Source organism: Squalius cephalus (assembly GCF_949319135.1).
Source record: "Squalius cephalus genome assembly, chromosome: 19".
Taxonomy (NCBI): Eukaryota; Metazoa; Chordata; class Actinopteri; order Cypriniformes; family Leuciscidae; genus Squalius; species Squalius cephalus.
Genome location: NC_137140.1, coordinates 17,671,476 through 17,687,839, shown reverse-complemented (window position 1 = coordinate 17,687,839; position 16,364 = coordinate 17,671,476). Strand labels below are relative to the sequence as shown.

Here is a 16,364-nt window from a genome sequence, read left to right as displayed (position 1 = left end):
TTAAAATGTAGTTTGAATTGATATTAAATGCAAATTTAGAGTGTTTTTTTTCCACCCACTTAAGTATATCATTATATGTAATTTCATAATTACTTCTATTGTCTTAAATGGTAAAAATGTACTGAGTTATTTATGGTAAATTAAAATGACATGAAATGTAAATTACAAATTACATGACATGTAAGTTTCAATAGAAATTACATTTATTTTAATATATTTATAATTACACATTTGTAATGATGAAAGTGCAATTGATTACATTTAAAATATATTCACTTTAAATCGAAAATCGAGCACAACTTGATCACATACTTATAAGCGGAAAATGGGCAAACTCAGTGAAGAATATCCGAGCATATAACTAGGGGTGTGACGGTTAGTATATAACCGTGAGACCGACGGTTATAGTTGAACACCGTCATTAGATCTCTATAACCGCCAAAACCGTGTTATTAAAATATTTTTACAAACATTTTTTATCATAGAGAATGTTTAAATACTAATTAAAAAACAAATGTTAACAGTCTGTGTTATTAATGGTCTACGTCGTTTCCAACTGTATTTGATTCTTTGCCAAGTAGGCTACCCCTTGACCGACCGCCAATCATTTGAGATAGAAATAAAAGCTATGATATAGCCTAGTGATGTGCCATCATTATGAGATTTATTAAACAAATGAAAAACATTTGCAATAATAAACATTAGCAATGAACATTTGCAATCGGGAGACATGGTTTTTACCACTTAATGAAGTTTTGTTTTGTAAATCGTCAGACATGATTTTTACCACTTCATTAAGTTTTGCTTTTTAGAAAGGCTTTCTTTAAAGTGAATTTCATTTTGTACAAATTGTATCTTAATTTTAATAAATGTTTCATCAACCAATTGCATGTATTTAATAAATAAAAAGCAAATATAGGAGACAATATAATAACCGTGACATTGAGGCACCGATGCGCCGCGTTCACTTGCATTGCATTGTGAAGTTGAACTAGAGCGCATCTCATCGTAAATGAATGAAACTCAGCGTAGGCCTATGCCTCATACATTAGCATTAAATATCTTTGCTGTATCCTTTCTAGAACATACAAGAGCTTTCTTGCGGCCCGCATCAGCAGAGCATTGCATCGTCCATAGACCGCAAAACAATCAGCGGATGGCGGGCGGGTGCGGCTTTGAAATCTGGTCAAAAAACATTGGTGCGGATGATGAGTTATGTGATGCGGTTGCGGATGAAATAATACCCCATCCGCGTATCTCTATTGATAACAACATTGAACACTACACAAATATTAATTTTATTCAAAATAAGTTGTCCCCATCGAAAAAGCGGCTAAATCAACAGTCGGTCTTATCAAGAAAAAAGCCCCTAAAAACTGGGTCTCAAGCCGAACAACAAACTTACTTGACCAACGAAACCGAGCCAAACGAGACCGAAAAGAAAAGCAAGCGTGCCATGATCTAAGTCAAAGCTTATCGAGTCTTACCAGCAGGACAGGATCGCCTTCCTATCAGAGAAACTCGAGCGTCTCAAGGAAGCTGCGAAAGCAAACAGGCTACGAACCACATAGGAAGTTATCAGTGAGATCAGCGGCAAAACAAAATCAATAAACAAGCATAAAATGAAGAAAACAGATGGTAGCGATATCAATTCTCCTAAGGAACTGCTAGACGAATGGCAAAATTACTTCAAAACTCTACTGAACAACGAAGCAGTCACGGAACATCTACACATCGAGCCAGCTACCAGAGACTTAGAGATCGATATAGGCCCATTCACGTTTGACGAAGTCAAAATGGGCGTAGACGAACTCAAAAATGGCAAATCACCAGGTTGCGACTACCCCATTACCACCGAAGCTCTCAAATACGGAGGCCATCACGCAGTCAGACAGCTGTGTAACATATGCAATGATGTCTACATGCAAGAAAAAGCATCAGAGCAATTCACCACCAGTCTCATCGTTCCATTACCCAAGAAAGGTGATCTTACATTGATGAATAACTACAGAGGGATCAGCTTGATGTCGATCGCGGCGAAAGTCTACAATAAAGTTCTTCTTAATCGAATAAGAAAACCAGTCGACAACATCATGAGAAAGAATCAAGCAGGATTTCGAAGAGGAAGAGGATGCATCGAACAAGTTCACATACTTAGACGAATAATCGAGGGCGCCATCGACAAGAACCTAGACCTCTACATAATATTCATCGACTTTAAGAAAGCGTTCGACTCGCTCATACGAAACGTCATGTTCGACATCTTGCGACACTATGGAATTCCTGATAAAACCGTAAGAGTGATTCGCACTATCTACAACAACTCAAAAAGTCAAGTAATGGTCGAGGGCAAGCTATCAGAACAGTTCAACATCTCAACTGGCGTTCTTCAAGGAGACACACTAGCTCCCTTTCTATTCATCATCGTCATAGACTTCGTCCTAAAGAAAGCAGAACAAGAGCATGCAACATCAACGGGCTCACATGGCTTCACGACGAATCTATCTAGATCATCGAGATATCCAGCCACTTCACTGTTCGACCTCGATTTTGCCGACGACATTGCGTTGCTCGAGGGCGGCGACAACAACAAGCAGCAAAATCTAGAAAAATCGCAAGCTCAACTTCAAACAACAGCAAAGTGGGCAAAACGAGTAGGACTTGAGGTCAACATTAAAAAGATGGAAGCATTTAGCAACCAAGAGCTTGCCGGGCCAGAGATGCCGATCAACTTACATCAATTCATCGAACTCGACGGACAAAAAAATAGAGTGGACAAAAGACTTCAAGTATCTAGGATCTTACATCGCGTCGAGCGAAGCAGACATCAGAGCACGAAAAGGACAAGCGTGGGGAGCATTCTGGAAAATGAAGGATGTATTTCTATCAAAAACTCTTCCAATCAAACTCAAACTAAACATCTTTGAAGCAGCGTGCATCTCCATCCTTCTGTACAGCTGCGAAAGTTGGATCATCAACCAGAAAATGCAAAACTCACTCAACAGCTTCGCCACCAGTTGCTACAGAATTATGCTCGGCATCAAGAAAATGGATCGAATAAGTAACCAAGCTGTATACTAAGCAGTCGAAAAGAACCAGCTTATCCTTCAAATCCAACAAAGACAGCTATGCTTCGTCGGCCACTCACTTAGAAGAGACCCAAACGACCAAATTAACAAATATGTGTTATATGCGACCGAAGAACGACATGGCAAACGAAGCAGAGGAAAGCCACGCACATTATATCACACATACACCGGCAAACTAATCAACAACGACATGCCACCAACTGCTGACGAGATGCGAAGAGCTGTTAGTAATCGAACAGAATGGAGAAAACCTGTGACCGACTGCAAACCCGTTTTGTTCGCAGCCGATTGATGATCACTTTAAATGTAAAATAGATTACAGCTAAAATTATTTTGTGAAAGTACTTGTGCTACATGTGCTTTAGTATGTCAGTCAGCACATCAAAATAACTGTAAAGCATGAAAAAAGATCATTAAAACATTAATTTAAAATGTACTTTTAATTTGACATTACAAAGTGCTCTTTTTAAAATTGTACTTAAGTGTGGTAAGAAACAGTTATGAAAGTGTACTCTCTTCAAGTACACTTGAGTGTCCTTGTATTTGAATATTATCTGCAAGTACAGTTTTTTAAAATGTACTTTTAAGATTTGAGGTATGCTACAAGTGCACATTTAAGACAATTAAGTGTACTTTTATTTCACAAGGAGTTTATTAATATCTAGCGGTTTCTACTTATGACAATTGATTGTTGAATCAGTCAAACCCTTACCTATGAAAACCGAAATTTGTCTGTTCTGTCCATCTGGCAGGATGGACTCAATGCGACTCTCCTTTGCATCTGACCAATAGATTCTGTCACTGTTTGTGAAGTCGATAGACAGGCCTGTAGGCCAACCCAAAGCACTATCCACCAGAACCCTTCTCTCTTGACCATCCAACCAGGAGCCTTCGATACGGGCTGTGTTGCCATTGTCAATCCAGTAAAGCATGCTGCACAACAGCATGACAAAACAAAATTCAAACATTGGCATTTAAATGAGCTTGAAGAAATAGTAGTTAAGTAGTTTTGGAGATTTAACAAGAATAAAATAAAGCAGAGAAAAAATAACAGCATGTGGACTTACATGAGGTTAACATGAATAACATGAGGGTGAGTAAATGATAACAGAATATTTTTACTGTGGGGTTTACTGTCCCTTTAAACAGACCACAAGCAAACAGGAAGCAAATCTCACCCCAAACGAGGGTTCACGGCCACAGAAGTGGGTTCTTCCAGGTCAGTCTTAATCAGATGCTTCCTGTAACGCCCATCCAACATGACCACCTCTAGACGTTTGAGCTGTGCATCAGCCCAATACAAATTCCTACAAGAATTTTAAAAGCTCATGAGCTGTTACAGACTGATTCATCAACTGGTGTTGCCCAAACTATTAGTTATTGTTCAATTTCATTCAGCTTCAGGGCAGAGTTTGAATATTTAGAATATTTTAACAAATATTATTGTAAAGAACATTTAAATTAATAATTTGATACAATGCACTTATTATGTATATAAATGTTTTTATATTGTACTTATATTATTCTAATTACCTGTTATCAATTTGGCACAAAATATTGTTAAAATATGTCACTTTGTAAAGAAAGACTATGCACCTGCGCACATACAGTGCTATGCATAAGTTTAGACACCCATACTAAAGTTGACTAAAAAGAAGAATAAAAAATCATCTTTTGGAAACTGAACTTAATGCCTTAATTAAAAAAATTAGGAAAAATCCAACCTTTAAGGACACCAATTTTCTTTGTGAATGAATAATGTATCGTAAATAAATAAATGTTCTTTCTTAAAATACAGGGTGTAATACAGAATACAAATCTTTTTTTTTTTATTTTTTTTTTTTTTTAGGATACTATGCATCCTGATAAAGTTCCCTTGGCCTTTGGAATTAAAATAGCCCCACATCATCACATAGCCTTCACCATACCTAGAGATTGGCATGGTTTTATTTCAGTTAGCCTAATAGCTAGTTTGATTTGCATTGAGAGATGATCTTATGGAAAGTACCCCATGCCAATCTCTAGGTATGGTGAAGGCTATGTGATGATGTGGGGCTATTTTAATTCCAAAGGCCAAGGGAACTTTATCAGGATGCATAGTATCCTAAAAAAAAAATTAAAGAAAATACTTAAAAATAAAAATCTGCCTGCCTCTATGGGAATTTAACATAGGGGTGTCCAAACTTATGCACCCTGTATTTTAAGGAAGAACATTTATTTATTTACGATACATTATTCATTCACAAAGAAAATTGGTGTCCTTAAAGGTTGGATTTTTCCTAATTTTTTAAATTAAGGCATTAAGTTCAATTTCCAAAAGATGATTTTTTATTCCTCTTTTTAGTCAACTTTAGCATGGGTGTCTAAACTTATGCATAGCACTGTATGCATTCGCGCATGCCTATAGACTAAACACGTAATATGCATGTGCATGCCATCACTGTTTTCACAGATTCACGTTTTTGAAGTTTACACGGAAATGATAATGGTATCATTTTCACAACTCGTTTTCAAAAACTTGCAGTTTGAAACCTATTTCAACCTATTTGGCCTTATTAATTTTAAGGCCAGACAAGTAGTATGTTGAGGGTTGATTTGTAGGGAAGGACTACACGCCTGCGCACATATATTCAAATGCACATACCTATAGACTGAACTCGTAATACGCATGTGCACGCCATCGGCGTTCTCACTGGTTCGCGTTTTTGAAGTTTCCGCAGAAAAAACCTAAGAGTTTTCTGTTAAAACGGTGGTGTGTTAGCGGCCCCTAAGTTAATAACTAATGATCGTTGCGACGGAAGTGAATCAATCAAACTAACTTTAGCTGGACAATGACTTTATTCTAGAGCTGCTATAAAGCCAAAACACTTTACTTTAATTTCCTATTATCAATGTAAAGCTGCTTTGGAAAAATCTACATTGTTAAAAGCGCTATATAAATGAAGATGACTTGACTTGACTTCAAAGTTTGCGTTCTCAGGCCACCAGAACACCATTGTCGTGTAAATGAATGGCCAGAACACATTAAAAGTGTTCTGTTTTCAGTTGTAAACGTTGTCATGTAAGCGGCCCCTTAGTTAATAATTAGTGATTTTTACAATGGAAATGAATCAATCAAAAACTTACTTAAACTGGACAATGATTTTCTTCTAGAGCTGCTGTACAGCCAAAACAATCTTTGTTGCATTAATTTCCTATTATCACTGTAAAGCTGCTTTAAAACAATCTGTATTGTAAAAAGTGCTATATAACTGAAGGTGACTTGACTTGACCGTAAAATGTAATGTGAGTGTTTTACCTGCCGACCCAGTCTACTGCAATTCCATAAGGTTTGGTGATGTACTTTATGTCTAGGTCAATGGCAGCAGCAATGTTATTATTATGATCATCCACAGCTGGCAGATAAGCTCTTTTAATAGCACCAGGCACTGCACCACTCCCTTCTACTGTAAAGTACACCATACCTAAAATACACAAGAGAGGGGACGTACCACTAACCATTAATGCATTATTGTATCTCTGAAAGTAATAAAATATGATTAGAAAGATAAAGATAAATAATGATAAAGGAAGCCCAATTGAAAGACTATTTCCACCACAAAGGAACTTTGGTAACATACTTTGGTAAACCATAATAAATTATGACCTAAAAAGTAAAAAAAAAAAATTCTTTTTATATCATAATTATGACAATTTCGAAATTTTGACGTGTCATAATTATAACTTTTTGTCTCATTATGAATTACCAAAGCATTATTGTTTTTCTTATGCAGCAGAAATGGGCTAGAGAATACACCATGGGCGTAATGTAATTTTTGAGGGGCTGAAGCACTCGAATTGAGTACATACTAAGTTTGGTGTTGTTGTGGTCCCAGTCGTAGTCCAGCGCCACAATGCGCTCATCTTCCTGCAAGAAGTCATGGTACTCCTCTGTCTGGAGGTTGTAGTGACGGATGCGGATGTTCTCCGGAAGCAAGAGCAGCGGTTCAGGGCCTAAGAAGGAGAAGCTTTAAGATTCTACACATGTTCAGAAATTCCTGTCTTGTTCCTTCCGATTTCTGTCCTACCTTCAGCCTCACACTGACTGCCAGTGCCCACTTTCCTGTAGCCCTGGACACACTCACAGTCATAGCTTCCTTTAGTGTTCTTGCAGGCCTGCGGGCATGTGCCATACTCTAAACACTCGTCTATATCTGCACGGAGCAAGAGACACAGACTTAAAGTCAAATGAGGCACTTAAAAACAGCAAGGCAAGTGTGGCAGCATACACAGGTAAAGCTTTCTATTTACTGACTCTGATATTCATTTCGAAAATGTAAGACTGCCTGCCAAAATTTTATCCACTGCGAAGAAAATTATGATAAGGTGCTTAATATGTGTTTTTGTGTGTACCATTGCAGCGGAAGGTGTTATCCGGATCTACGGCATAGCCGCCTCTACAAGAGCAGATGAAGCCAGTGCCGTTCAGGTTTGTACACTCATGCTGGCATAACTTTTCATCACAGTTGCGGTCGTGGCCAAAATCTAAAAAGAGTCACTCGTCATCAATTACCTAATCTTACAAAGTTCCATTATAAGTTACTGATCATATGGTGATATTTGTTGACTTACTGCAGCCCAGTTCATCAGTAAGGTCTCCACAGTTGTCGTTGTGGTCACACACGTAAGGCAGAGCCACACAGTGGCCATTGGTGCATTTAAACTCATTGGGTGTGCAGGGTGCGAGAGTGGGTTCCTGACCTAATTGAAAAACACAATTCTTACCGTCATCACTGATCGTTTTCTTAATCAGTTTTTTTTCTTAATCACAAATTTGTTTTGTTTTCCAGTAAAAATATACTTATACTTCAGGAGCCAAATAAACTACCTAATATAAAGTTTATTTTATTAAAAATGTGGTTGTAAACATTAGTTAACTACATTGTCTAACATGAACTAACAATTAAAAATGTAATAACAACATATACTAATATATTATTCAAATCAAAAGCTGTACTTGTGGCCCAGAGTTGAAATTAACTAATAATGATCATTTGTATTTTTATCAAAATCAAAAGCTGTACTTGTGGCCCAGAGTTGAAATGAACTAATAATGATCATTTGTATTTTTATCAAAATCAAAAGCTGTACTTGTGGCCCAGAGTTGAAATGAACTAACAATGATCATTTGTATTTTTATTAAATAATGTTGACTAATATTAATAAATATTGTAACAAATGTATTGCTAGCTCTTAGTTAATGTTAGTTCATGCATTAACTAACGTTAACTAGTTACTAAAACGTCTCTTTATTGGCAAATTGTATTTTATCTTGTTGAGAAAAAAAATTAAAATGTAGGTTTATGCTTAAAACAAGGGACAAAAAGACAGCGGAGTGAAAAAAACAAACTTTATTCTAGATATTATTTAATATACTATCTCACATAATAATAATAATTAATAATAATAATAAATGCTTCTTGAGCAAATCAGGCTCCAAATCAGCCTTCTAGAATGATTTCTAAAGGATCATGTGGCACTGAAGACTGGAGTAATGGCTGCTGAAAATTCAGCTTTGCCATCACAGGAATAATACAAAATGATATTTGTATATTTATATTCTATGAATAGAAAACAGTTATTATGTGTATAAATATTTGTGGAAAAAAGAGTTTGACTTAAGTTGTATTGAAAAGATATGGGTGAATCTCTTACAGTGGTCCTCCTTTTCGTCACTGCCATCCCCACAATCGTCTTTTTTGTTGCACATGAGACCACTATAAACGCAGTATCCATTGTCACACCGAAACTTGACAGGCATTTCACATGTAATGTTCCCTGATCACAAAACAATTGTGACAGTAAGACAGAGTTATCATATTCCTGCTGAAATAACCATCTTAAGCCAACATGAATTTCCAGGTTTAAATTGTAAGACCTAAGGGCTGGTAATGTACCATAAAGAGACAAATGTATAACTGTAATGGTAAAAGTTATCTGTAAAAATAGTATAATTTCAGTTTCCGATAATGTCTTACAGCAGAGGCTGAGTTGCTCATCTGAGCGGTCTCCACAGTCGTTGAAGCCGTCACACACCCATTGCTGGTTCACACACAGCTTGTTGTTACACTGGAACTGGTGTGATGGACACCAGCGTCCTCCAGGATATCGAGTTGCTGTTGGGAAAACAAAAAGTACACAACTATTTCAATATTTCCAATATATGGAATAAGAAGACTTAAAGGTCCATATATTTCTAGCCCAGCATACTCACGGCAGGTGGACTCATCAGAGAAGTCCAGGCAGTCGGCATAACCATCACATTTCAGAGCTTCTGGGATGCAGTGTCCAGATGTACACTGGAATGTCCCAGGACGACAGGTCCGCAGCTCTATGAAGAAAAAAAATACTTTCCCATAAATCCCATTGTAATCTAAAAAAGATGTGAAGGGGAATCCATGTATCTTAGCATTTTGTAAGCAAATTGTGTTTATATGAAGTATTTACTTATTTCATATTTCAGAGCGAAACTTTATATTCAATAAGAAGAAGAAAAATGGCAAGAAGGACTTCATGTTATCTATCAAGAATTGTTTGGATCATGAAAAGTGGTCTTTAACCCTCTGGGGTCGACAAAAGCGCCCGCGCGTTTTGCTGGATTTTCGTCACATTGTAGCACAATAAACTTAAATTACTCCGTCATTTATGTTCATACAGAAAAAAGAAAAGAATCTGTGATATTTCTACTTTTGTATGTGTCCACTTACAATCAAATCAAAACATTGTGCTTTTGTAAAATAAAGAAAATAAACAGGGTGTGCTTTCTGCCTCCCCATCGCGGTGAACTTTTTTTTCTTGAGCACGACTATAAACTGAAACCAAACTCAGCGAATACTTGTCACACATTTATGAGCCATATACCTTTATAAACATTTAAGTGTGTACTTTTAAATGATCGGATTCAAACTGAAAACAAATATTCTCTGTTTAAGTAATTTGTATAAAACCAACAAGATGTCCAGTATCTCAAATGCTTGCTCATTATTTTTAATTTGACCACGCCCACGCGCGCAAAAGAGATTCACATGCAAACGCGCTCGTTACCTCAAAAACAAAGCACGAAAAACTTCACAAGTCTCTGCTTTTCGTCGAGTTTGAAAGACGCGCCGTGAGCTTACATTGGATTTACCTCAGAAGAAGAAGAACGCGATTTGAAGACAAGAAAGATGTAAGTTAAGAAATTCTTACATATTAGTTTGTTATTGTTGCATAAATTTCACATTGCAGTTGAACCGTTGCTAGATATATGGTGAATATTATAATATTTAGACTCGTGTTTACTGTTACTGTGTTTGTGGATATCTGCTCAAACGTAGATATGTATATGGTAACCATAATGTTTCATATTTTGGAGCGTGATCGCGTTTGAATGTATCATATTTTGGAACGCGATCGCATTTGAAAAGCAAAACGCACCAAACGGCTTCATGTTTTTACTATTATCTCATTTCATATCATCATAACGAATGGAAACATTTGAAGTAACATATGATAATCAATATATTTTTCTCTAGCTTAGTTGTTACTGAAATCTTTTGGAAGATTTATAGGCTGCTATAGGTTATTGTTATTATTATTTTATGCAGCACTGCGCATAGCCTATGCCTACAAGGCACAACAAACCTGGTGTTCATTATATTATATATTGTGGGAAACATTTGTGTGTGTGTGTGTGTGTGTATTCTGTAAATTTTAAAAAGCAATTTTAACCAGAAAAATCTAAAATTTATTCCCAAAATCATGCAGGCCTTTCAGTGATGCGCGGGTCAATGTATAAACAACCCGCACCCGACCGACGTTTTCAACTAACCCGCCTGCAACTCGGACCGCAAAAAAAGAAAAAGAAAATATTGTACCCGACCCGCATTTTTTAAAAGTAGTAAATGCTCATCGTTGCGTCATGGGCCATAGATGTAGGAACTATAGGGGTGCGGGGGTGTGTGAGCTCCGATCAGAGCTCGTGAGCGGAGAGCGCATCTCTGAATATTCCGCTCCGCTCACTCATTCCGCAGGGTCGCTCGCTCAACCCAGAATTGCCTGCTGGTTCGAAAATATGTGTAATAAGGGCTGCCTCCGACTATTTTTTTTTTTTTTCTAGTCGACTAGTAGTTGTTCATTTAAGCCATTCGTGGACAAATCGCCCTTTTATATTAATTTAATTACTTAAATCTATAGCCTACAGGATAATAAAAAGCGTTATGACCGCACGCATAAAGCTTGCCACAAAGAACCGGTTAAAGTAATGATTATGAATTTGTCTAAATTAGCAAGGAGACATTTAATTGTTTAGTAATAAACTGGTGTTTTCTGTGTCGCTGCAAAGATGAAGTTGACGATGCGGAGATTGCAGACTCGCCATGAACGCCAGAGAGAAATGCACATTTCATATGGATTATAATCAGAGAGTAGCCTATTTATTTTGGTTTGAATATTTTCGTTTAAAAGTAGACATTTCAAGCTTTCTGTAATATTTCTCAAATCTGTGAGGCACAAGCTGAGTTTCGGCGCCCTCCAGTTCACGTGCAATGCAAGTGATCGTGCCGGCGCCTTATTACATTGTCTGCTATATATTTGCTCCTTATTTATTAAATACGGGCAATTGATTGATAAAACATTGATCAAAATTAAGATACAATTTATACAAAACGAAAATCTTTTAAAAAGAGTTTTCTATAAAACAAAACTTAATGAAGTCGTCAAAATCATGTTTTACCAAAAACAGCGCCGTTGCTAGGAGGGTGCCAGCGCCTCTGCCTTTCAGCGCCTCTGCCTCGCGAGTGGATGATAGCCCTGAAGACGCCTAGCAATGATATACCTTTAGTGGTAGTATACCTTTAGTTAAATTATATCTTAAGAGTCTTCGTAGCGCATGATGCGTATGATGCGTAATGGAGATTCCAAAGCGCTCTTCTTTGGTCAGAACCATGGAGAACGATCGCGGATAGGTCCGTCCTATGCACCGAAACTTTTATCAATGCAACAAAATATTTAAAGAGCATCAAACTATTAAAATCTATATTATATACGCACAGATAATATAACAGTAGGCTATATTAGTCAATATTTTTTATTAGGTTAAGCAGTGATTGGATAACGTTTTTATGTTTTAATTTAACATTTTTAATTTAAGGCCCACCCACAATTGGTCTGGCCCATCCAAAACTGGAATCCTGGCGCCGTGCCTGGTTGGTCGTGCCAGTTTTGTGGCTATCAAATGTGTAAATAGCATCGCAAGAAGTACACATGACAAAGCCAGCACTTTGGTCATCATCTTTCATTATTTCGGCAAATGTCTCCCACACTTTGCTCTTTCTATTTGTGTATTTGCGGAGCTTCCACTCCCCAGTCTTCACCTTTTCTCTTGCCGCCTCCATCTCTACCTGCAGACTGAGCTTGTGCGTCATATTCGCGCCAGTTATTCAGCCAATAAAGTGTAGGCCTATGTATTTCATAGAAAATTGTGTCTAGTACTATATAAATTACAAAGGTTTAATTGGCATCTTTATTTCAAACGACCCGACCGACCGCGACCCGAATATCATTAAAAATATTTTTGGATGACTCGTAACTGCAGGTAACCGCGGGTGACCGCAGGCACCCGCTCATTTTGGATCAACCCGCGCATCACTGAGGCCTTTCTCTTGATATCAGTATGTTCACTTTTTTTCTTTCTTTCAGGGACCAGATGCCACTGAGTCCTGCTGACTTCAACATTCACATGAGTCTCTGTACATGAACATGGTAAAGTGAAAATCAAACACCTTGGAAATGAAAGGTATGTACAATGTTTTTAGGAATGGCACAAAGGTCTCTGTCTTTGGATCATTGTTTTCAATAAGTGTTTTTTTGTCATTTGTTTTGTATCTTTGGATTATGTTGTGTTGTAAATAAATCCAAACAATCAAAAAGCCATTATTTTTTAAATCTCCTCATTCTTTGTGCAAGGTTGCTCAGAATGATAGGGCCTGATAGCTCCTAATAGGGCCGTTAGGGGAGGGTCTTTGTCTTTCTCAGGTGTGAAAAGCTTACATATTAATGAGGTGATCACACCTCCCGCATAAAGCTTTCTCACACAAAACATGTCGTACAAATTTTAAATCAATATATTGTCTTATCTGAATGAGCAGTCAGGGCGATTTTCACATGGTTTTGGAGCAAATATTCTAGGCTACGTGATACAATTTTCAAAAGTCTTGTGAAGAAATAATCAGTATGGGTTTCATGGCCTTATTTCAGTGAGAATTTTTTTTTGTATTTTCACAAACCATGCATAAATGTCATTATCTCAAAACTACAAACTTTTACATACATGCTGCTGATATATTATTGTAGCAGAGTTTGTGCTGAATACAGTGTAATCAGACTTTAGCCATGAAAATGTCACAAGTAACAGAAATAAGCACAAATGTCAGAGCATGTCAGAACACCTCCAGGGCCCAGAAAACAGTGGTTTGAGGGGAGTTGGAGGGGAGGGGCTGAAAAATGGGTGCCAGTTTCGACAGTCAATAAAGAGATAAGCGCTAAGAGAGTAAAGTGGGTTAATTTTTTTTTACTTCAACTTACCACAGTCCCGCTCGTCAGAATTGTCCCCACAGTCATTGTCATGGTCACAAACCCAAGATCCTGGAATGCACTGCTGGTTGTCACAGCGATACTCACTCTCAGAGCAAGGTCTGGGTTCTGTGAGCACATAAATAAAAACTGAGCTACAAAGACAACGTTAAGGTGACCTACATGTGTAGAAGTAAATGGATGGCCAATGCATTACTCACCACAATTTCTCTCATCAGATCCATCTCCGCAGTCATTGTTCCCATCACAGCGCCAGCGAATTGGCACACAGCGGTGATTATCACAGCGGAAATCTCCCACAGGGTCACAGGTCAGCTCATCTGCATGAAGCAAAATGTGCCAGTTAATTTTCATTTATTTCATATAAAAAAAAATATTATAATCCCTTTTATGTAATACATCAAAATAAATATTTTTTATTTGTTGAATCATGATAAAGGAACTTTGACAAAAGAGTACATGCTCTGATATTAGCCTGTTTGGTTATTGTTTATATTTCAAATCTGATATTTAAGATCTTATGCAAAAATCATATATATTAATAATGAGGCATTTATATAGCGCTTTACTAAGAACTACTGTACACCCAAAGTGCTTTATAATCATATCAGGGGGTCTACACACTAGCTATGTGGAGAGGAGAGAGAGTGAGATAGAGAGCCGGTTGAAAAAGCAAGGGGATTATTATTAGGAGGCCATGATTGATAAAGGCCAATAGAGGGAATTTGGCCTGGACACCAGGGTTACAGGATGTGAAGAGAGTTTCAACCAGTATAACAAAAAGTGTTTATAAAACAAATAGCCTACCCTACCTTTAAAAGAATATGTTTTTGTTTTGAGTCAGCCTGTCTCATGAAAATATTTTAAATCATTATATGGGACTTACGGCAGCCCTGCTCATCACTGTTGTCTATACAGTCATTGGCACCATCACACACAGCCCACAGAGGTATACAGCGATAGTTTGTCTTGCAGGAAAACTCAGTGTCTGCATCACACTTGTGATCAGGACCCACTACAGAAAGAGATGCAATGTCAAATAGACAAAATGTCAAAGGTCAGTTAACACCAAGCTGTTAAAGAAAAGCCAATTTTCCCAAAGGGACACTCACTGCACTCATCATACGGCTCATCTGAGTTATCTCCGCAGTCATTCTGTGCATCACACACGTAGCTTGGTGGTATGCAGCGTCCGTTTTTGCATTGAAACTGTCCAGGTTTGCAGGTCTTCTCTGTACAACTGTCGGCTTCCTCATCGCTACCATCTGCACAGTCCTGCACACCATCACAGTGCCAGGATATTGGGATACAGTGCTTATTTTTACACTGGAACTGGTTCTCGGAGCAACGGTGGTTACCTGGGTTACAAAGAGGATTTAAAAAAAATATCAACTGGGATGTCAAACATGAATGTAAAATTAACAACAGGAATCAGCTATGCAGTTCAATTCCCAGATACAATAGTCAACCAAAAACTGCTCTTTTGAGACCAACTTAAGAAAATTTAATTTTATTGTTCTATTATAACGATAACAATAGCCCCTTTCACACATGCAGTCTTTACTAGTAAATTACTGGTAAATTACCATTTAGAGATCGTACTTGAAACAGGATCTTTTAAAAAATAACAAAAGCAATTTTATGGTATGAGAAGTTGTAACATTACCATCCTCGATCCTACCCTCTCCTTTGTACCGCATGTCAACCACGTCACCAAAATTGCCTTCTTTCACCTTCGTAACATTGCACGGCTCCGTCCCTCTCTGTCTACCATTGCAGCTAAAACACTCATCCATGCCCTCATCACCTCCAGACTAACTATTGCAACAGCATTCTTTACGGACTACCAAACAAAATCATCGATAAACTTCAATATGTCCAGAACTCGGCTGCCCGCCTTCTCACCTCCACCCGCCACCACGTTCATATCACCCCTGTCCTCTACAACCTCCATTGGCTCCCAGTCAAACACAGCATCAACTTCAAAATACTTCTCCTCACATTCAAAGCATTTAATAACCTTGCCCCTCCATACCTCTCCATCATACTAACCCGCCACACTCACGCCGCCTCCTCAGGTCCGTTGGTGCTGACAAACTCAAGACCATCAGGACTAAGTGCCGGACCTGGGGCGACAGAGCCTTCTCAGCTGCTGCACCAACCCTCTGGAACACCCTCTCCGACCACATAAAACAGTCAAGCACCTTAACATCCTTCAAATAGGCCCTCAAAACTCACCTCTTTGAGCTTGCTTTTTCCTGTTAACAGACTTTCCCAGTTCTTCATCCCTTTTATCACCCCTGTCTTGCTTTGCCTCTGCTTGTCCATGTACCTATGTGTTTTCATTTCTTGTGCTAGTTATGTAACCCTGTCTATATACCTTGTTTGTTTGTTTTATCGATGTAAACCAATAACTGTAAAGCATTTTTGAGTGTCTAGAAAAGCGCTATAAAAAATAAATGTATTATTATTATTATTTCTAGTATTAATTGCCATTATAATGCTTTATGTGCACAAAGAATAGGATTACCTGTATGAGCATGTACGAAGGAAGGGAGTACTGATGCAATCATAAATGCTCTATTGGAGCTATTTACATTAAAGGGTCATTTCACCCATTTGAACGTTGTTTTTTATTTAAAGTGGGTCATATATGTAGTCGAA

General features: G+C 37.7%; 1 protein-coding gene across 1 annotated transcript in view; it reads right to left on the bottom strand.

Moving 5' to 3' along the window:
- Nucleotides 1–16,364, bottom strand: part of lrp2b (low density lipoprotein receptor-related protein 2b) — a gene marked incomplete at its 5' end in the record, with an annotated part of 91,891 nt that overhangs the window by 15,153 nt on the left and 60,374 nt on the right. Inside the window, 14 exons of the mRNA XM_079850880.1 lie at nucleotides 3,802–4,022; nucleotides 4,268–4,396; nucleotides 6,388–6,553; nucleotides 6,939–7,082; nucleotides 7,157–7,282; nucleotides 7,482–7,613; nucleotides 7,701–7,829; nucleotides 8,784–8,906; nucleotides 9,107–9,244; nucleotides 9,343–9,459; nucleotides 13,692–13,808; nucleotides 13,901–14,020; nucleotides 14,587–14,715; nucleotides 14,813–15,058. Coding sequence (XP_079707006.1) covers nucleotides 3,802–4,022; nucleotides 4,268–4,396; nucleotides 6,388–6,553; nucleotides 6,939–7,082; nucleotides 7,157–7,282; nucleotides 7,482–7,613; nucleotides 7,701–7,829; nucleotides 8,784–8,906; nucleotides 9,107–9,244; nucleotides 9,343–9,459; nucleotides 13,692–13,808; nucleotides 13,901–14,020; nucleotides 14,587–14,715; nucleotides 14,813–15,058 — 2,037 coding nt within the window. The remainder of the gene's footprint in view (nucleotides 1–3,801; nucleotides 4,023–4,267; nucleotides 4,397–6,387; nucleotides 6,554–6,938; nucleotides 7,083–7,156; nucleotides 7,283–7,481; nucleotides 7,614–7,700; nucleotides 7,830–8,783; nucleotides 8,907–9,106; nucleotides 9,245–9,342; nucleotides 9,460–13,691; nucleotides 13,809–13,900; nucleotides 14,021–14,586; nucleotides 14,716–14,812; nucleotides 15,059–16,364) is intronic.